Source organism: Osmia lignaria, chromosome 15 (genome assembly GCF_051020975.1).
Source record: "Osmia lignaria lignaria isolate PbOS001 chromosome 15, iyOsmLign1, whole genome shotgun sequence".
Lineage (NCBI taxonomy): Eukaryota > Metazoa > Arthropoda > Insecta > Hymenoptera > Megachilidae > Osmia > Osmia lignaria.
This window is the reverse complement of record NC_135046.1, coordinates 10497256-10519565: the sequence shown is the minus strand read 5'-3', so window position 1 is coordinate 10519565 and position 22310 is coordinate 10497256. Positions and strand designations below refer to the sequence as shown.

The 22310-nt window shown below is 31.9% G+C and overlaps 4 protein-coding genes across 10 annotated transcripts; 2 read left to right on the top strand and 2 right to left on the bottom strand.

The window, feature by feature from the left end:
* Positions 1-104: 104 nt before the first annotated feature.
* On the bottom strand, positions 105-4151 carry wls (Wnt ligand secretion mediator). The gene is made up of 12 exons (XM_076692397.1): positions 3898-4151; positions 3567-3751; positions 3394-3499; positions 3207-3331; positions 2980-3135; positions 2725-2902; positions 2526-2653; positions 2435-2440; positions 2196-2357; positions 1885-2112; positions 1662-1815; positions 105-1532 (listed from the first exon to the last, which is right to left on the bottom strand). Exons 1-12 carry the CDS (start codon positions 4001-4003, stop codon positions 1432-1434), a joined length of 1635 nt encoding a protein of 544 aa, XP_076548512.1. The 5' UTR covers positions 4004-4151; the 3' UTR covers positions 105-1431.
* Positions 4152-4162: 11 nt separating this feature from the next.
* Positions 4163-8054, top strand: Strip (striatin interacting protein). Of its 3 annotated transcripts, XM_034340697.2 has the most exons (11): positions 4163-4584; positions 4905-5021; positions 5084-5367; positions 5443-5935; positions 6023-6230; positions 6289-6443; positions 6516-6760; positions 6831-7058; positions 7136-7307; positions 7374-7578; positions 7652-8054. In XM_034340697.2, the coding sequence occupies exons 1-11, from the start codon at positions 4498-4500 to the stop codon at positions 7915-7917; spliced, it is 2460 nt and encodes an 819-aa protein (XP_034196588.1). In that variant the 5' UTR covers positions 4163-4497; the 3' UTR covers positions 7918-8054. The 3 variants fall into 3 exon arrangements, with proteins under 3 accessions (XP_034196588.1, XP_076548505.1, XP_076548506.1); XM_076692390.1 differs by having other exon boundaries at positions 5084-5935; XM_076692391.1 differs by having other exon boundaries at positions 4163-4803; positions 5084-5935.
* Positions 8055-8200: 146 nt separating this feature from the next.
* On the bottom strand, positions 8201-20404 carry Zw (glucose-6-phosphate 1-dehydrogenase Zw). Of its 5 annotated transcripts, none has more exons than XM_076692393.1 (8): positions 19662-20404; positions 19409-19595; positions 19187-19315; positions 18946-19131; positions 18611-18875; positions 18353-18542; positions 18206-18287; positions 11658-11783 (listed from the first exon to the last, which is right to left on the bottom strand). In XM_076692393.1, exons 1-7 carry the CDS (start codon positions 19786-19788, stop codon positions 18211-18213), a joined length of 1161 nt encoding a protein of 386 aa, XP_076548508.1. In that variant the 5' UTR covers positions 19789-20404; the 3' UTR covers positions 11658-11783; positions 18206-18210. The 5 variants fall into 5 exon arrangements, with proteins under 5 accessions (XP_034196605.1, XP_034196603.1, XP_034196604.1 ...); XM_076692394.1 differs by lacking the exon at positions 11658-11783 and having other exon boundaries at positions 18146-18287; positions 19662-19865; positions 20003-20403; XM_034340714.2 differs by lacking the exons at positions 18353-18542; positions 18611-18875; positions 18946-19131; ... (1 more) ...; positions 19409-19595; positions 19662-20404 and adding exons at positions 8201-9678; positions 9746-9906; positions 10010-10215; positions 10415-11013; positions 11178-11545 and having other exon boundaries at positions 11659-11783.
* On the top strand, positions 17564-17996 carry LOC117612056 (small ribosomal subunit protein mS37). The gene is made up of 2 exons (XM_034340733.2): positions 17564-17693; positions 17764-17996. Exons 1-2 carry the CDS (start codon positions 17564-17566, stop codon positions 17994-17996), a joined length of 363 nt encoding a protein of 120 aa, XP_034196624.1.
* Positions 20405-22310: the final 1906 nt, after the last annotated feature.

Genomic DNA, 22310 nt, shown 5'->3' with positions numbered 1-22310 from the left:
TATAAAGAATGGTCTTATCTCGCAATAATTATTCCAGCAAAAGAATAAATTGCACGAACGGTTTAAAAGAAATGGAATTACTCGGTAAATCGGACGTATAATAGTTCGTGTTTCACCCGGACGTTTAATAACGTTGAAACAAAAGACATAACTACAACGACACATACAAGTCTATGTTTCCATATGTAAAATTACCATATATATAACATATAGTGTTACATCATATTTAACAATTTAACAAAATTATTCTAATAAATTGGTTTACCTAAAAAATGTATAAAAATTTTGATTAATACATGAAAAAATGTTCCTATTACATATAATACCAAAATTCAATGATATAAACATGCATAAGAATTTGTTGTTGTTTTTTTTTCTTATAGCCCTAATACATTACATTTTATTTTTTTTTTTTTCACATCCACAAGTTATTAAGAAGATATCACAACTAATAATATAATACAAAATTCGTATAGAAGTTGCCATTCATTAATAGATTTCGTTAGATACGTCACAAGTAGAAAATACTAATCTTATTGCTGCAAATGTAAGTACTATATATAAGTAGCTAATGTGCACTAAATTGATTCTATGCAAATGTTACAAATTTATTACACCTTTCTGCTTCGATTCTACTTTGTTGCATGCATACCTTAGCTTCTAAAAAACCTGCATTAATGCATTGGAATTTGTAAACATTTGTATTAAATATATGTAATATAAAAAATGTATCTGAGGAACTTAATACTGTTAAATATAAGAATGAAGAATTGTTGGATGCACATATTCAATATTATTTAACTACAATTAAATGCACATTTATGAACATTAATTATGGATAAATGCCCAATATTGATATGTATTATAAAAAGACGGAATAGATTAAATATCGTTTAAGAAAATAAATATCGCCAGATTAATTCATTGAAGATGATTACTATGTAAGCATGGCAATGATATTTCCTTTCAATTATCAATGATAATTTAATGTTTGCGACGTATAGAAAAAATGTTATCCGGAAGGTAGAATATTTGCATTTTAAATGGAATGTGTTATAAAATTACTCCAGCTACACGTTACCCTATTTTAATTACACATGAGAATGAACGTAATGAAAAAACATTGTCTAAAGTGACTCTTTTTCATTCGTTTAATCTTGAAAATATTAAGTACCTAATTAAGTACCATCATAAAAAATTGTTAGATACTAAGTTGTATTATAAAAGCCTTAAAAAATATCATTTTTAATAAATAATTAATTTTGGTATTAAGAGATTACTTTTCAGAGTATTATCAGTCCTTGCATTCTCTATAACTATTGAAAAACCTTCATTAATTCATGGTTGTTGCATTGTACCATGCTATGATTAAGTACAAAATTGTTGATTGGTCGATTGCCATGCTTTTTTTTTATAAAATATGTATATTATTTACTCTACCGCTGCTTTTCGTGCAAATGCTGTCAAAGACAACATCTCATTTGGATCGGTAGATAAACGCGAAAATTCGATTTCTTCGCTAATACTATTTTCTGGAAAAGATTAAATTGAGATTAAACGAACGATATAAGGAAATAAGGAACTGATAAGTTGTACTAGAGACAAATCAAAATCATAGTGTTAAGTGTAAATGGAAGAAAATGAAAAATTGATATAATTACCGGATGGTTCGATAGGCCATTGTTTATGCGATGGTGCATATAGGCACAATAATGCTATAATATAAATATTCCACATTCCATATACCCCAGTGAAAAATGCCGATGTCATTTCCAAATGCAATTCATCATCCCATTTCCATTGTCCTTCTGCGACCTGCACATTTTTTGTACGATTAATTTTCACTTTCTACGGATATTTAAAATACAATGCCGAGTTAAATACCTGGCCTAGCATAAATCCAATAACAGTTAAGGATGCGCATAACAGTGTAGCGATCATGAGAAATTTAAACCGGTATATTACACCCTCGTAGTGTAAACGTCGTGCCGAACTCATACTGGGTAACGCAGCCCTTTTTGCGCTGATATTCATAAACACTTTCCATATCATGTAAGATAAAAATATTAAATACACACCAGCGGATATACCTGCTAAAATTATGAACGATAACTGTTTTTTGTTTGCGCAAGTCAAGGAATCTAAAATTTTACAAACCAGAAGATAGATTTTTTTTTTTGTCTACAAAAGGATACAGCAAATTTAGTCCCAAGATCCGTAACCCAAATTGAGTAGAATGGATTTCTTAATTGCACGCCGCGTTCACACATGTCGAATACAAATAATGAGAGGCACCCAATGCCCACCGCGGATAAATGACGCCAGTAACATTTTAAAGAATTTCTTTGATCGCCTTCCTAAACGATAAATAATTACAGAAGTGATATTTATACAAATATAATCATTTAAAGAATTAAGAAAGACATTAACTCACCTGTATCTGTAGAAGAGGAAATCACATGTAAAAAGATATAATTAGTACGTTGAAGGGAAATTATTTTTATACACTGATTTTACATTCTTACCATAAGATGTTCTCCAGCAAAGATGAGCCAAAAAGACAAGAGCATTGCATAGAAAACTCCCTGTTTAATATCGCCCAATAAAAGCATAAACGGCATATCATAGACGAGGGTTAAGTACTCCAAAGGCGCTACAAGAGATCATGTTTAATCGGGAATAATGAATGTATTGTATAACGAGGGTAGATAATACACGGCTTACTGTTTAAAAATGTCAGAGCTGCGCCTAAAGCTAAAAGCAAATATTCCAAGAGAGCCGGAGATCTTGAAAGCATATTAACTCGTCTCCAATACCAAGCAAGAACGCATATAACAATGGGAAAGAAAATGGTTTTCAAACTGACCCATACCCTCGTAAATCCGCCATTCTGATTGATAGCCTGCAATATAAAACGAGTAAAATTAATTCATAATTTCCTGGTAAATATAATATATTTTAAACATGTTGTATATTTACTATAAACCATAAATCACTTATATGTCCTAAACCCTGATTTATATTTTTATCAGTATCAGCCGGAAGACGGATATTTAAAAGATAATAATCATGAAATAAAGAGCCAAGTTCAAACAATGGGACCAGCTTGCAATTGTAATTATATTGCTCCATTGCCTGCAAAATAATTAAATGTAAATGTACCTCTTCCATTAAATATAATTACATTAACTAATTAATGTATTTACATCATCAATACTACAATCCAAAATTCTTTCAACCACAGATGCAGCATAAGGTTTCCAAGCATCATCCGGATCACCTTTGTTTCTGTATGCAAGTCTTGCATCTAATGTTATTTTGGTTCTAGGAGCTGTGGAAATGTAAATTAATACAGATGATTATGAAACATTTAGCATGCTTCTAATAAATTACCAATTTCTATCTGACTATGATAAACAATGTCCACTTGTAAAACACCAATCAGATTTTGTTGCCATCTAGAATAATCAAGTTGCATGTTATTTCGAGACAGAGGCGTCTAAAAAAAAAATGAATAAATGTTTAAATTTTAATTTATTTTATGTACCTCTTAATACAAAATTTACCTGAAATGTATAAACAACTTGGTAGGCTTGATGATGACCATCAAAGCTAACGTTCATATCAACAGGATTACAAGCTCCTCTTCCTCTTGAATAATACCATTTATTTCCTCCAGGTTCAGATTTATTTACACGGCTATCCTTGCAAAGGGTACCAAGTATAGTTTGGCTACTAGCAGGAGTTGGAGCTAAATAACAAGTGCACAAAGATATTTTTTTTAGTTTGTAATAATAAACTTCTGTAATTTACTTAAGATTTTTATCTTGAAATAAACATAAAACTAAAGTTCTAATACTATAATATTTTCAAACTCTTTAATGTTCTTTCACTTACCAATAAGTCCACCTATTAAAAAACAAACAATTTGTGCGATGATCAACAGTACGACGAGTACCGAAAGTTTTCTACCGCTTAAGTTTTCTATGATAGTTCCTTGCATGTTTTTTTTATACAGTTACAATTGCCTACAATATTTTTAAATATAAATGCAATGTTAGCAAAGGGGACGCACAAAAAGAGACGCGTTTGCCCGAAGAGTATATGAAGAGCAGTTTAACGTGCTTTTCGAGTAGCTTCGCTTTTCAAAATGGAAGCTTGCATCTTACCAATATTTGGAAAATTTCTTGTGAAATTCTCTAAAAAGATATCGCTAACCAATCGTTCAATGCTGCCAACGATAATTTGAAGAATTTTTGAAATATAAGAAATATCATCGTAGCCTTTAACATTTCATTAACAAAAGTTTGAATACACCGGAGTCTCTTAAACATTATCGAATGTAGCAAAGTGCATCATCGACTTTTTTCATTAAAAAATCGATTACATTATCTCGTTGATCGATAGAATAACCGTCGATTAATCGAGAGGAAAGTATCGATTGATAAATTAAGTATAAGATGCATTACATACTGCATTTTCAATCACTATTAGAAAATGCGTGACGTAGCGATGGATGCGAATGGGAATGGGAAGCGTAATCTTCCCCGAGTAGTTCTACATCAACGAATAATGAGTACCGATGTGAGTAAATGCTTTGTCAACTAAAAAGACAAGAAAACCTGGCGAGAAATACGTAACGATAACCGTCGTGGATCAAGTCGTTTCTAACCTTTCTGATAGAAGCATATACTGTTTAATGCCTGGATTGCCACAATCTGTTTACCAAATCACATGATACGTGAATAACGTCTATTATCCATTTTCTAAATAATAATTGTTGAAATTAATATACATAAAATGGTACATATAATATTTATGATTGTTTCTCATATTTCATTATAGTGAAAGAAGCTAACACCGATTTAGTAACATTTGCATGTCTTTTGTATTTTTATGTTTAGGAAACACCTAAAACCACAGATTTGGACTTTGTTTATGATGATGCGGATACGCATGCCAATGAAATTGCTGAATTATACAGCTACAATGAACAGTGTGAATTACATGTTAATCTTACAGTGAGTATAGGCATTTGTATCGTACAATGCATCAAAATAACAAAACATGTATTTGTTCCTAGGCATTCGAAGAACAAATGGAATCTTATAAATTGCGACCCTGGTGGCAAAATATGACAGAAGCTCAACAGAGATCTGTGATTTCCAAATTGTTAGACCAATTAGAAGTTTCTAATAAACAGTTGAGAATGAAAGCAGCTAGGTGTATCTTGTATTTAGCTCAAGGTTGTTGGGCTGGAGTACAGTCTGACAAAGAACAACAAGAATGGACTAGAATCAATGTAATGTTACTGTATGAAGCTGGAGTATTCCCAGCATTTGTTGAACTTCTTAATATGGAAATTGCGTATGTCCACTTTTATGTTAAAAAAAAAAAAGATTTAGTTCAACAGTATTTTCTTATGTACCTTTCCACTTTCAGGAATAGTAGCAGAGCTGCCCCTGCAATGAGAAAAATATCAGTTAGTCTTGATGATTCTGTTGATTTAAGGGTAATTCTGTCCGTTTTATATATCATAACCGAGGTAATGAGAGAAGAAATGAAAGATTTAGAGAACAGTATTTACAAAGATAACATTGAATCTTTTAAAGAAGATCTAATACATCCGTATGGAGAGGAATTGCTTATAGTTAAGCTTCTCGGTATGGTAACGTACCATTGCAGTGGATCGGCTCCACATTTTCCTATGAAAAAGGTTCTTCTACTCCTGTGGAAGTTAATCTTAGTGTCCTTGGGTGGTATTGATACACTAAGAGAATTGAAAAAACAATACCGCGAGGAAGCCGGTCTTGATACTCAGCAAGAAGATACTTTAGAAGTGGCCAAGACCATGAGAGCTAGCTCTCCTCCAGTTAGTGCTGCAGATTTAATAGAAACACAAAATCAGAAAAAAAGTAATCGATCTTATCGACGAGTACGTCATTGTTTTATTTTTATATTTTATTTCATTTTATTTGAAATCCGCCAAACTTTCTTATTTCATTGTCTCTCTTTTTTTCAGTGTCTAATGAAACAGAGTTCATTGGATGAACCAGGTCTAGGAATGGAATACGAAGGTGGAGAACTAGGAAATAATACTGGAAACAATGAAAGCGAAGGAGAAATGAATGTACTTATGAATCAGACTGGTTGGAATCAAAATTACTGTGAGGAACAAAATAATCAGCTACAAATAAGGCCTAGTACTCCACAGCTCACCAAAGGAAAAAGTAATTATTCTACTTCTTATGATAAACATTAATTATTTCGAATAATATACTTCTGCAGGTTTACCGTGGACGCCAAAAGTTAGACAAAAGGATGTGGACACTTTTCTTGAAGTAACAAGATTAAAGTTTGTTGGGTACAATTTAGAAGGGGATAGAGAAAGTTTGGCAGGATTGCCTCAACCAATCCACGAAGGTGTTAACACACTTAAAAAAGTAAGTTAAATATTCGTACATCTTGTGTTTACAAAAATCTCAATGCGTATTAATTGTAATAAATATTTCCAGCATATGTACACATCTTTAGCTGAAGTTCAAATACAGAAAGAAGAGCAAATGCTTAGAAACCCTATAACTACTCCAAGGTTTCCGATTCGTCAGACACCGACAGAAATCGTTTATCATGCTATATTGCCGTTTGTCCCACAGTATATGATTGCATTATTAAAGATTTTGTTAGCAACTGCACCAGCCAGTAAAGCTAAAACAGACACTACCAATATCATGGCTGATGTTCTGCCAGGACAAATGCCGTAAGTTCACAAATTAAAATACATGTATATATTATTTTGTATATTAATATACGTATTTCTCTTGATATAGCATGACAGTATTACAATCAATGAAACTCAGTATCGATGTAAATAGGCATAAGGAAATAATCGCTAAAGCTGTTTCTGCAATTCTACTTCTTTTGTTGAAACACTTCAAGCTGAATCATATATATCAATTTGAATTCATGTCACAACATTTAGTATTCGCTAATTGCATACCGCTCGTTTTAAAATTTTTAAATCAGAATATTCTAGCTTACATTGAAGCTAAAAATGTGTAAGTTTTTATCTAATGAGAATTAATCGTTTGTTTTAATCTATACAAATTTGATATAATATTTTTCTTATTTACAGTATTCCTATACTAGATTTCCCCATGTGTGTTATCGGTGATCAGCCCGAGCTGACTATAGAAAATCTTGAAATCGGGAATAACCAAACGTATTCGTGGAGAAATGTATTTTCCTGCATTAATTTATTACGTATACTTAACAAATTGACGAAGTGGAAACATAGTAGGATTATGGTATGTTTAATTATAAGAATTTCTTATTCATTCGTCAAGATGTATTAACGTTAATTATGTTTACAGATGCTAGTCGTTTTTAAGTCGGCACCTATATTAAAACGTACACTAAAAGTTCGGCATGCAATGATGCAATTATATGTTTTAAAATTGCTAAAAATGCAAACGAGATACTTAGGACGCCAGTGGCGGAAGACTAATATGAAAACAATCAGTGCAATTTATGCGAAAGTTAGACATCGATTGAACGATGATTGGGCTTATGGCAATGGTAATATCCTACTATTTGTCCGAACTTCCTTGTATAAATGTTCAATTTACAATTATTGTTTCATTTTCATCAGATTTAGAAGCACGACCATGGGACTTTCAAGTAGACGAGAGTGTACTACGTTCTTGCGTTGATCGTTTTAATAATTTAAGATATACTAATATTCCTAAGGACAAAGATATGGAACCTGTTGATACGTCAGTCACGTCGGTACTCGGTATGAACGTGGAATTAAGTGATGAGTTTAAACAACATTACGAATTATGGTTGCAGCAAGAAGTATTTCAAAGAAGTATTAATTGGGACGAATTGTTGGATTCATCGTCGTGTGAAATTTAAATTTTTAATAAGTGTAATATATATATACATTAAATTGATATTTTCAACAGTTCATAGACCTGGATGAAATTTTGACATTTTTACAAGTTACATACTATCGTGAAGTGTTCAGAAATGAAAAGAAACAAAAGACATTGCCATATCGTTATGTCAAAAAAAGAAAAAAAAAACTGAATTTTCATTTGGTTTTTACACGTTGAACAGTGAAAGGTCCTAATCTAATGAACGTTTAACGAAAAGACTAACGACTTTTCAAAGATAATTCATAAGAAATTGTGTCATGTTTTTTTTGTTACATTTGTTGTGTGTATTTAATTTGTGACATATTTATTGCTTCTGGCAATATTTTACTATTACTATTACTAGAGTTATAAGTAAATATAATAATCGTCTCTTATGTCATTACGATGAACTAAGATAAAATTTATTCGAATGTATCGTTCATACTCAACCATCTTAGGTTTCTGTAAATTAAATTTTAATAATGTAACAAGAAAAACTACGAATTGCATACCAACTGAAACTTCCCGTATTTTGTATAATTTTTATATGTACCCCCCCCCTTTTTCATTACGACAATGATAATATTTATCGTGATATAATGGTATTTACAAACATATATGAATGTTAACATGTATATCGTATATTAATTTAATTCGAAACTGCATTTTTTTAAAGAAAAATTTGCTAATTCTATATAAATCATGTACTTTTTGTTTATTACTTAATATGGCAAAAAATGCGTGTGAATTGTATGCATATGAGTAGTTGGTTTCTTTATATATATATATATGTATGATGCGTGCGTGTATGTATGTGTACAAGAGAGGGAGAGGGAGCTGAATAATTGTATAAGTCGTACAAAAATTTATCATACAAGAATCAATAAAGCACTTATCCGGTGCTTTCCTATCATGACATTGTTTCATTTAAAAAATCATATACGTAAAACTGTAGATTGTGTGAATTATACACTGAATAATTCAACTTTCTCTTTATTTATTGTAATGTATTGTAATGTATATTTAAATAGTTCCAGCGCAAGATATCGCATAATTTATGTTATTTCTTCTATTGTACAAAGTATTTCATGTGATTGGCATCATGTTTAAATCGTCAAAAGTAAATAAAAAAATGATGATCCACATGTAAGTTGTAATTTTTCAACTGTTTGCAAAATATTTAAACGCTTATCTACAAATTTATCTGTACACTGTATAAATATACATATATATATATATATATATATATATATATACACATATAAAATATTCTAATATTACCTAGTATAAGTTATATTACCTGAGATGATGTAAGTTAACAAGTGGAACAATGACATTCTATCCAAAATCACTTATAAAATGCATATCAATATATGCACACTGAATTCCACAGTTAATGTCCTTTTACATCTATTACTACACATTTTAACCAGTAAAACGTGTTTTTGTACTTTAAAACTCTGTTTCAACAAAACGGAAGAAATTCAATTGTTCAATAAATTAGTCGTATAAATTACTTTGTATATGGATATAAAATTTCAGAAGATACTTTGTATATATTGATATCAAAATATGGAATGATATGATCACAGATGAAGAACTGTAACATTGATTCCTGCGACTTGTATACTCTATGCATGTCATTCAATTATTACCAACTTTTATTGATTATGGTTTTATCCATTTGTAAGAACCATAATACTTAAAGTTATTTGATTTCGCCATTTCGTCTGCCTCTTTTGGTCCTCGCGAACCATACCTGAAAGAACAATAAATAAATGTATGAGAAACAAGTTGAAATTACAGGCTTATACCAGATAACGTACTTATAAGGAATCGGTTTAATATTTTCATTTTCAATTTGATGCAGTAACGGCGTGAAGATTCTCCACGCTTCCGAGAGCTCGTCGCTTCGCACGAAATGCATTTGCGAACCGCAAAATACATCCAGGATTAAACGTTCGTACGCGTCAGGAAGTTTTAAGTCCTGCAATGTATCAAATGTTAAATAACATTTAATCATTGGCGTTTCATTCCCTTCTATATTTCATTAAACAAACGTTCATCACACGTTCTTCAACTTTACATACTTTGTATCTAAAACCATACGTAAGATCCAGCTCCGTTTCCTCCATATCGAACGTAATACCAGGCGATTTCGTCATCATTTTAATGTATAATGCCTCACCGGGTTGTACTCTAATTACCAATTCATTTCTCTTCGCTTTCCCATCGAATATATCGCCAGGCACATCCTGATATTGTATTCTAACTTCTGCCTTTCGTTCGTTCAACGCTAATGAATAATACACACGCTTGTGAAACATGAGGTAATAGAAAAATAGATTCTTAACAACTAGAGATATTCTGAATTACTATTGTAAATGCTCATTATGCCGGCTTATTATGAAAACTTCTATGTCAAGTTCAAATGTAAATTATTAAAAGAAGTTTCAAGTTTTCTATGCTAATCTTTTATTTATGTGGTTATTTACCTTTTCCGCATTTAAGAATGAAAGGAACACCGTCCCACCGTTCATTATTAATTTTCAACACAGCCATGGCATAAGTGGGAGTATTGGAACCAGCTGGTACAGTAGGGTCATCCAAATAACCTAAACGTGCTTCAGGGTCGTCGGATTCAGGATCACCAACGTATTGACCTAATACAACATCCTCTAATTCCAAGGGTTTCATGCATTTCAAAACCTTCACCTTCTCGTCGCGGATATCATCCGGGTGGCAAGAAGCTGGTTTCTCCATTGCAACTAATGAGAGGATTTGCAACAAATGATTCTGCATCACGTCTCTGATGATACCGAATTCGTCGAAGTATCCACCCCTCCCTTGGGTACCAAAAGGTTCTTTGAAAGTAATCTGCACGGATGCTACGTTTTCCCTGTTCCAGGTTGGATTCAATATTCTATTTCCGAACCGGAGTGTCATTAAATTTTGAACCATCTCCTTTCCCAGGTAATGATCGATACGGTAAATCTGTTCTTCTTTGAACAAGGAGGCTAAATGATTGGATAATTGTTGCGATGTAATCGCATCCCTACCGAATGGTTTTTCTATGATCACCCTGGTCCATCCCCTGTAAGAAAAAAATTAAGTAGGTTATTATAGTTCAATTTATGCTATGGGAGCCTTTGAAACATAGAACAGCTGACACTTATGGTATAAAAGTGTGATAAAAATAACCGTACAAAGTCAAGGACAATTGGAATAAGCAATCAAAATTTACTTTTTCTTACTTACTTTTCTCCCATACAAACGTTTCTAATATGTACAGTAACGCTTTGGAATACACTCGGTGGTAAAGCGAGATAAAACAGCCTGTGAGTGACTTGATACCCTTTCTCATGTTTCTTCAGCTCCTCGTTCAATACTTCAAATCCTCTCTGCGTGTCGTACATGCCGGACACGTAATGATTTAACTTCCAGAACTCTTCGTACCTCTCCTCTTCGCCTGACTTTACTTTCATATACTGATGGCATTTTTCACGTAATTGTTTCACGGTCATGTTGGTCCTCGCGTAACCGAAGAAGGTGGTGGTTTTTGGTAAAAGATTGTCCCTAAACAGCCACCATAGCGTTGGGTAGATTTTCTTCTTTGCCAAATCACCCTATGTTTAATATAAATTGATTAGTATTCTAATCGTGATGGTGAAAGTGATTTTTGTTTGTAATTAATTCTTTAGGTGTATTAATTAAATTAAAAAATGAAAGCTATGCTTACAGAAGCTCCGAGTGTTACAAACACGTGGGGAAATGATCCATCGAAATGGATTCCTTCAAGGTGATCCATTTCTTCTGACTTTAAGGATTGCCTGATATAGCGCAGGCTTTCCTCCGTTGACGTTTCTGAAACAAGAATTCTTTGTTACCTTTGCTGATCAATAGAAAATCAGTATGATGGAAAGAAATTTATTTAATTTATTTTATATTTATTTATTGACACTCTGTACGTTATCTCTTAACATAGTATTGTATATCCAATCATTTTATCGGAGGGAATGTCATTAGAAAAAATTAAATGATATCAGTTTCAAAGATTTCGAAGTCATCTTATAATCGACGAATCAATATTATAATCGTCCTCCGACTGTGTAATCCGTATACAAATGCCAGCACAGCATAAATCCATTACAAAATAGCTGTTACAACAAATTGTCCACATGATTACTTTAAAAGCAAATAAAAACTGGAATTTCAAGTTTGCAGAGGTTTGCTCTTTTCGGTTGACTTTGAACTGTAAAGTTTCACCTTTTATGTTAATGAGAACCCATTGATGAATGATGGTGTAAACATCTGATGAATTTTTCTCTTAGATTTGAAATTTTTGAAACTGTCGTAATCGCATATGCATGTATTAATAATTATGTAATATCCAGAGGGGAATATATTCTCGTTCGAGGTAATAATCTGTTTAGTGATTAGGAGATTAACTCTGCTATCCTTCGTAAGCTTGTATAATATAAATGAGGACTACACAGAATCAATTATTAGGGTAATAATAACTGACAGAGATAATAATTTTACATAATATCTAACAACGATATAACGCTCAATATACAGGGTACTCCTGGGTTAAATGACCAAATTTAAAATATGAATTTGGGTCCGCAAAGTAAACAAAAGTTTCCCCTGGAAGTTTGCTCGCAAAGGCTTCGTTCAAGAAATATCTCGACTTGTTAAGTTACAAAATCATAGGAATGAAATATTTCTTTTGCCTTTGTTTTGGAGATTGAAGGTCGTTACAACAGTACCCTATTATAATTTACATAGATACTATATCTTTTGAATATCTAATTTTCATTTTTATTTTCTTTATTATTTCATGCTTATTAGAAATAAATTACTACATTAATTCTAATAAAATTATTATATCAATATTAAATTTTATATACTATATTGATTCTAATAAAATTATTATAATATCAATTTCAAAATCTGAAGTATCATTAAATACAGAAAAATTACATCGCGTTAAGGCGCTTCGTATTCGAATATAAAATTGTTCTACAAATCTTACGTAACGTTAGAAAACTAATCGTATCACGGTACGACACTTTTTGTACGGATTATGTAAAAAAAGCTAAACGCGAATACATGACAAGCGCGATTAGAGATAATTATTAACCCTTCGTTGCATTCTGTTACGAACTCACTATGAAAATATTTTCTTTTTTTTCATTATTAATGAAATTACTGGAAATATTTTCATTTGCAATTTTTTAATTTAAGTTTTTTACAATATTATATAAGTTAAAATAAAAAATGATTGTTTATCGTTACCAGTTGTGAGAGTATATTGTAAATAAAAAAAAAAAAATGTCACAATTCACTTATGCACGAATTTATTAAAAAAGAGCACAATTTTCAAAAGAAAATATTAAAATTAATTTACAAAAGAGAAAAGCACAATATATTCACCACAAATTTTTTTTTTTAATTTAACATAATTCAATTTATTAATATTATTGATAATTTGTCGACGAGAATAAAGATGAAATGAAACAATGAAAGATCCTCGTTTGAAGTACGAGCATCGACGATCTATCAGATCTCCAATTTCGTTAATCACACCTGAAGGACCGCCCTCTAACGATAAGAAAACGATAATCAGAAAAAAATATATTTCTATCGGTAGTATCGTTCAACTTACTCAACATGGTGTTGAAAAATTCTGAACTTGAGTAGCAGGAAAGTTTAGGAACGAAGCTGTCCCGGAAGAAACTCGAGGAAAAACGCGAGCGATACCTGATCACTACCGATCTCTTCAACCGTTCAACACCGACTGATGCGATCGACGCTTTGGACTGTTTCACAGCCTCAAAAAGATGCACGAACTTGAAACACAAGCACACCTGTACAAGCCACCGAAATATTCGTAAGTTGAGACCCCCTGAGACGACGAATAATTATTTCCGCCTTCTTTAATCCTTATGGAGGAACAGGGTATTCCCTTAATTACTAAAGTGGAGTCCAGTAATTTTTATCTTTCCAACAACAGATTCAAATGAATTTATCCTAGAAAGCATTCTATCGCCTAAAAATTTTCGAAAGATAATGATCTTTTCTTAAGTAACAAAAGAGTTTCGAATACATTTCATACAATTCATTGTCAGCAATGCCAGTGGCATTACGCATAATTACATAAGTACGATACCTGTAATAAAAATTTGCAATCAACACGATACCTTTCCTGTAAACTCTGAATAACTTATGGTTCTGAAGCTGTGACAAGAAAGAGAGTGGATTACGAATTAAATTTATACAGGTAAATAGGAATTTGTTATTAGAGTAGTCCTGAGAGCGCCTAATATTACCGAGGAAGACAGGTAGGAGGAATGGAAACGATTTGTTCCTCGGTATTCAAGGACGCAACATGATGCGAAAGCGAACGAATGTCTTATGTCGAATTTTTTTTTTCCTGTATTTACAAATCCTTTGTACGAGGCGAGCTCCGAAAAAGGGCCCCTTCGCATATATGACAAAAAAAAGTAGCTCAAATAAAATTTAGAAAATTAACATTAAAGCTTGTGTAATTAATTTAGATTTGCAAAATTGTTTTATGGGGGCCCTAGACAGGTGCCTAGTTTGCCTAGACCCAGGGCGGGCCCTGAAATTTCGGGGCTCCGAGGCGAGCTCCGAAAAAGGGTCCCTTCGCAAATATCACATAAAAAAAGTAGCTCAAATAAAATTTATAAAATTAACATTAAAGCTTGTGTAATTAATTTTGATTTGCAAAATTGTTTTATGGGGGCCCTAGACAGGTGCCTAGTTTGCCTAGACCCAGGGCGGGCCCTGAGATTTCGGGGCTCCGAGGCGAGCTCCGAAAAAGGGTCCCTTCGCAAATATCACATAAAAAAAGTAGCTCAAATAAAATTTATAAAATTAACATTAAAGCTTGTGTGACTAATTTAGATTTGCATTTACATCGATTAATATTAAAATCGTCTTATGGGGGCACTGGACCCTTGGGGCCCTAGGCGGCCGCCTAGTTTGCCTAGGCCCAGAGCCGGCCCTGCTCCATGACGCGTTAACGTTAACGCATAAACGCAGATTACGTATACACGTGACACGCGTAAAACGGCCACCTGTTAATCTCACAAGAGGCAATAACTTTGCAAAGTAACAAATGATAACGAGTTATCCAGCGCGAATCGCTGAGGGAAATCGAAGATTCCGATCGATCAATTTCGAATTGACTCTTGAACGCATCAACGCGTTCGCGATCTACAATCAACGAAGCTGTTAGATTGTTTCAATTGTAGGAATCGGAAATCTAAAAAAGTCTGAAAAGGTTGAGAACTGTGGAAAAATTGAATTTTATATTTTATCAATTTTCCTATTTTCTCCTTTTTTCAAGTTGATTGAATTGGCAAGTGAGCGGCTTATATCTAAGCACTTATGTGAACATTAATGACAAACATGATGAATGAAGAATGAAATGTAAATTTCAAATGAATATGCATTTTGAAATACGTTGGACGTACTGATAGTTAATGCATTACTAATGCTATAACGTATTTTGTATTATTAGTAATGCTTTGAGAAAATCACGATTATTATTTTATGATAACCTATGATAATCTATAGATAACTAGCGTACTATCTCAAGTGGCAGTAAAACTTAAAAATATATACATTTTTTTTTTTCAATTGATCTTGATAAAATTTATTTTTATATTGCTAACTATGTAATGCACTAACAAAGAAGGAACTGAAATGTGTATAGTTGTGATTTATCATTCTTCGATAGCAAAGATATATAAAAATTGAAAAATTACAGTACAATTATTAATACGTATATATTGATAATGCTTTTTTCCCGTAATGCTTATCGTAATGCGTGATACGTACAACTCACGCGATCGTAACACGGTGGTGGGACAAGATAGTAGATGTACGCGTATTTGTGCAATTACTCATCAAAGGTTTTATGATTATAAATTCAACTTTTTTAACATTCATTCTGTTATAATTTTATGGTAATTTACGTACATAGTCATTTGGTCCTTAAACTAGTATGATTGATGTCTTAAAAAATGAATGTGCATATGTACTTTCAAGGTCAGATCGTATTATTTTTGTGCACTCAGGTGCAATGTAGGCTCCTTTCAGTTAAGGGGAAAGGTAGGAGAAGAAACTACCCATCACTTACTTTCATAAGTATGTATATAGATAAATAAGAGATGGAGTGGGAGATTTTTTCTCCTACAATTGCCCTCAATTAACGGAAGCCTACGATGCATCCTTCAGCACGTGAATCAATCTGAAAGACCTACTTTCAAATTTACCTTGCACTGTTTTTGCAACGACAAGAACGTAAAAATGACTCTCGTTAAAATGATTATTTAATAACTAAAAAGTAATAGATACAGGTTTTTATTTAATAAATATGCTGTTCTTAAAAGTTTCATTACCCACTAATGCTAAGAATCATTTCTTATTAACGTTATCTTCGAATTGTTATCTTTTATCCAACCTTACAGTGAAATTGAAAATATCGTACGATTTTGTTATATAAATAGAATGTGTAAGAAAATTCGCGATAAAAAATGCTTTTGTTTTAATTATCCTGTCATTAACATTTATACAAAAAAATAAAAATAAGATTATAAGATCTATTCTTTCGGAATTATTTAATCGTGTCTTTGAACGAAGGTCGTTTGCACAATAGAATATTAGGAATATCTTTTTGACTAATAAACAATTGCAAGTGTACATTAAATATTTAAAACAAAATGTTAGTTAAGAATGTTTGAAAACTTACTTCTCATTTTGTCCATGATAAATACTTAAAGATTTAGAAAATAGAATGTTTAACAATCAGCTTTATAGACTGTTTCAGTAGAAGACTCGTGCCTTTATGAAAAGTTTGTTGAATAATGCAAAAAGCATTCCATGCAACGGCAAGATAACAATGAAATTTTCTTTTTAAAAAAATTGAGGTTAAGTTTCAAAATGCAATACGATGCGGCACGCGTAAACCGATGAACTGATATTTTAAAATCTTATTCGCGAAAATCCTCGTTTCGTCGAGTTCCCCGCCTCTCTTAGTTTCATCCACCAATCTCTTATGAGATTTTACTTTTACTTACTACACTAGTAAAGAATGTTTTTTTTAATACCAAATTTAAAACAAAGCAAAGTATTACACAAAATTTGTTCATTTTTTAAGTTATTAATACATTTTTTAAATTATATACGTATAATTTAAATTAAAAAACGTAATAATATTAATTGGGTAATACAGCGCTTTATTATTTTCTTAAAACGATTTACATATAAGTAATATTTTCAAAATGTTTGTCTGTATCAACAAGTATTTCAAAATTTGAAAAGAGAATGAATATTGGAAATTATCGTCACTGTTTTAGCGTTTTCAACAAAATTCGATACTGTAGCGCCATCTATCACGGTGTATTTTCTTTGGAATAAACATTATTAAAGGTATAGTGTTATTTAAATAAAGAAATTGATTTGAAAAATGTCTCGTATATAAATCTTTAAATATCTTTTCACGATGTATAAAAATATGTATTCATAATCATCGATGTATCATATGAAAGCTCTAAGATTAATTTCTTTTAACCTTAAATCTGTAGCGATCTAATATTGTTATGTTACAGAAAATGAGATTAAACGCGGTATATCTTGGCAAATATGCGAGATCACCACAAAGTGAAAAAAAAGTACCATTTAAGGAAGCATATCCTCTGAAATTACAAAATCGCGTTAGCGGAAGAGCACCAACTTCTTTGCGTAAATATTATATTGTACTATAATAATATATTACAATATTCACATACACAATGTTTTTCATGTATTTCAGAGGACAAATGTTTATTTGAAATGTCGCTACTATTTAATTGCTGGAAGGAAAAAGAATTTGGCTTTGGTGCTTGTAATGAATTTGAACTCAAGTTACAAAAGTGTTACAAAAATCTTCAAATAACTATGAAGAATCAAAGTGAACAGAGCAAGAAAGATATACCTACTCCTGAAACTAAAAATTTTTCAGACAAACAACTTACTTATCTTTTACGTAAATACCCAACTATTTAATAAAATATTGCATACAAAAGATTTAGCATTATTATTGTTATTGTATTTGTAATATTATGTGTATAACTGTTTGAATCCAACTCAGAGCGATCGCGCTGTTGATTTCATGTCGAAAAGACCCGCTACATTAAAACAAACGCGATCGCGCTGCCTGGCATCTTTCGACGAGGTTTTTCAACTACCCCTCAAACGAATAAAATATATTTTACCTTAATTATGAAGAAGTTCTCATTTCAGCCTGTCTACTTGTTTGTGCTTGTAACTGTTTCACTCTGAGCCTAGTGAAATAACCTGTATAATAAAATAATTTCAGTTATTTGTTCATAATATAAATTATATACAATTAATATACATACGAAATGGATAATCAGTGGTACAAGTAGATGTTACTTCTTGTATAGTATTCAACTGATGTTCAATTCTTTTTAACGCCTTATAATTTTCTATTTGTTCATCTTTGTAATAATAATATGTTAATAATAATGTAACAGCACAAAGTGTGAGAGCTATTTTTCTGTACATCCATGTTGTACTGATTAAGTTTTCCTGAATTATACATGATTTTATTATAAATATACGAAACATGATTAACTGAAAATATATTTTTACATTACCTTATCATTGGGGTGATGTACAACATTATCATAATACTTGACTAACATTCGTTCTATTATAACATTTAAACTTAGAATTGTAAAAAGTGTGATTCTGGCATCTACAGTTCTTTTAGAAGAACTAAATAATGCACATAAAATACAACCAATTGTATAATACATAATAGATTGAAACCAAGAAACTTCTCCAATAATCCAGTCTTGAAAAGTACGAATATAGGAAAAGATTTGATATAATAATTCTCTTTGATCCCTTGCTGTTTCTCTGCAATATAAAATCATTGAATTAATTAACCAAAAAGCTCTAACAGCACTTACATAAATCATAAACTTACTTAAAATCTTTGGCCATACTGTTAACACTTTCAGACGAAGATTTCAGTATAGAACCAAGTTCCTTTCCATGATCTAAAAGTTTATTCTGCATTTTGAGACTTTGTTTTTGACCTTCAAGCATTGCCCCTTGCATTTCTGAAGCTTCCAATAATTGTTCCTTCATTCTTGAAGAAACTTGATATAATCTGTAAACAGACAGAAGTTAATAATAATAATTATAATTCATATACAACAACCTACTCTTTAATGGTATTGTCAGTTTCAATTTGCCAAGCTTCATAGTTTAGATAAAAGCACATGTGTGTAGCATGTATATAGTATTCATTATATACATTAAATGCTCTGTCTGACATATTGCTAATGCAATATCTGTAAAACAAATAAATATATTGCAACAATATAGTATAACTTATTACAATATAGTATAACTTATTACAATAAAACAAAGTAAGTGCAATTTACTTGCGTTGATTTTCTGATTCTATATGATGACAATTGTAAGTTTCATGACCAGAATCTTCCAAGAAACAATTTGTTAACTTCAAAGCCATAAGTGAATGTTCTTGATCATTTAAATTACTACAGCTAGATTTCATTGCTTGAATAGCATTGTGCCAACATGTTCCATGATGGGACAAAGATGATTTAGCTGTAAAAAATCACATGAATTTTCTACAAAGAAAAATTGTTCTTTATTATAATAAATTATAAATACCTTTAATCATTTGATACTGTTTTTCACCCAATTCCCTCAATATTGCATTTCCATCAAATGCAAATAAAACCGAAATAGGAAGAAACAAATAAATAATCGTTTTATACTTTCCCACTGTTCTCAACATTGCCGATTAATATTTATTCTCTTGGCATTGAACGTAATAATTATACATTTCAAACGAGAAACAATTGACATATGTGCCTGATTTAAAATTTGAATTCAACAGGTAGTTTTAAACAATATGTGCAACAAAATAACACTTGATATTATACCAAAATAGAATGATGTTCCTTCTAACTCGAAAAATCACAAAACAAACAGCTTTTATTTAACTCTACCTTAATATTTCTCGTCAGAAATACCTAAGCGTCTCACAAACGTACTTTTGAGTTTGTAACGACCGCACGATTCAAAGCATTGCAGTAGCTTTTCAAATGTATTCAACAAAACTTTACAATTTAATTTCAAAAGCTTTCCAAACAGAAATACTTATCCCGGAATTTTGTTTTTTGTCTGGAACTGAATGAATCACATTTTTAATTTTATTTGAACGAGTTACAGTTGCTGAATATACAAATTTTTCGTTTCAGGACAGAGCATAAACTAACATGGCGGAGCGTCCGATATGCGCGCCACCGCATGGTCAATTTTTCTACCAATTTCAAACATCATTAAAAATCATTTAATCATTTTTTACCATAAACTACTTTTTTGCATTTAAATATTTAATAAAATAACGATTAAAGAATTAGAAAAAAGATTTAACCACAAGGCCATGACTTCGAACTTCAAATCTGCAATAAATTTTTCAATATCTCACAATTAGAACAAAACTAATTTAGTAATAACAGTTACAAAAATAAAAATTCTGGAAATTGCTTTCGTATTATTTTTTCAATAGCTAAAATAAATAACATAAAAGGTAAGAATGGTTCAATATATGCTTCGTGTAGAATATTTTAAGAATTAAACCTAAAGTATTCCAACAACAACAGTTTACGATTAATTTGAACGTATTTCATTTTACAAAGAATTCTTTGAAAGGCACCACATCATTCGGTGTTTTCTGAGTCTGAAAAAGGTTGTAAAAAGACAACGTACTCGTTGAGCACCGTTGGCAACTGGCCAGTATCTTTTTCCATTGAATTTGGACCGACCGAAAATAAGTGGTCGGTAACGAGACAGGACCAGTGACAGAGGTTCGATCTCTTCTTTCGCTTCTTAAAGACCGGTTTATCCTCGGATACAAAACATCATAGTATATCATTGTTGAAACGTGTTCTTCTTGCAGGCTAACTTCGAATTAATACGAACCCTTCCATTGTAACACCCTCTAAAACGAAATTGTGCATTGTTAAAAATAAGAAAATATTGAAAGATCGACTATCGTGAGAGCTGTCGAGGGTAAATGTTTAAGGAAAAAAGATTATACTAATTCGAAATAAGGCTCGCAATGAGTAATGGAAAAACACTGTTAACAAACGCTTTGTGTGTCATCGGTGATTAACTAATTTTCCTTAGCAAGCTCACACAAAGGATTTACAGTGAAACAAATACGCTTTGTTTCCTTAATCAAATATAGAATCGCGATTATGAAATACATACATAAAGGGGCAGGTTCTCATTCGGAAGGAAAATATTATTAGGGTAATCAATCGATCAGCAATACTCTGGCGGTTTGCCGAAGTACATGGCAGCGAATCATCCACGCCTAGTCTGCTTGACGTCACTCCTCTGAACTCTGTATCGGTGAATTAAAAATAAATGCGACCCGGAAAAGCAGTCAATGTCGCATAATCGAAATCCGATCTATTCCAGATACTCGAGCATTTCCTCTGACGAAACCAAACGGAGATGAGACTCAAACGTCGAGTAATCATTGATCCGATTAATTATCTCTTCGTTATAGCACGCTTTAACCGTTTGATTAGTCTTAAGCTTTCTAACGACAAAAACATAGAGAGAAATTTTTTAACGTATTATAATTATAGTACGAAGTTTTCTGGAATTTTAGAGTAACGGAAGAGTTAATGCGATTACATATATAGGTGAAGAAGTAAGATGAAAAAAGAAAGCCACTGTAATGGTGTTTCGTCCTAGAAAGTCGCTTAGAGGGAAGCCACTGTAGTGGCGCCTAACAGCTACAAGATTTAATCGACCAATGTCCATTCAGAGCCGAGAGTCGACTCGGAAAGAAAGAAACGAGTTTAATGATACTCTCCATCAGTTCCATGATCGTGTCGGTTGTACCGTCGGGGAATTTCCATCAAACGACGCGCGCACCTTGAAGATCGAACGTTTTGGCAGAAAGCCTAACTTCGCGTTTATCTTTCCGCATTTCACGGAACCTTCAACGTTCCGTCTTATTTCAACCCCTTTTATTTTTATTCTTATTTATTCAACGGCGTGAAACGCGCTCTCATTCATTTCCTGTTGAATGAGAGAAACAAACGAAGAGGAACATATTGCTCGTTCGTTTCAGAAAATAAAATAAATAAAAAAAAAAAAAAAGAAAACAAGTCAACAGCTGTTAACTGTCGTAAGCAGCGTTTATTTCAGAGCAGTTCTTTAGAAAAATCAGTTTTCGCGTTTCCTTGACTTTGGCGAAAGAACGCTTTACATACGAGATCCTCCTGTGTCTTTCCG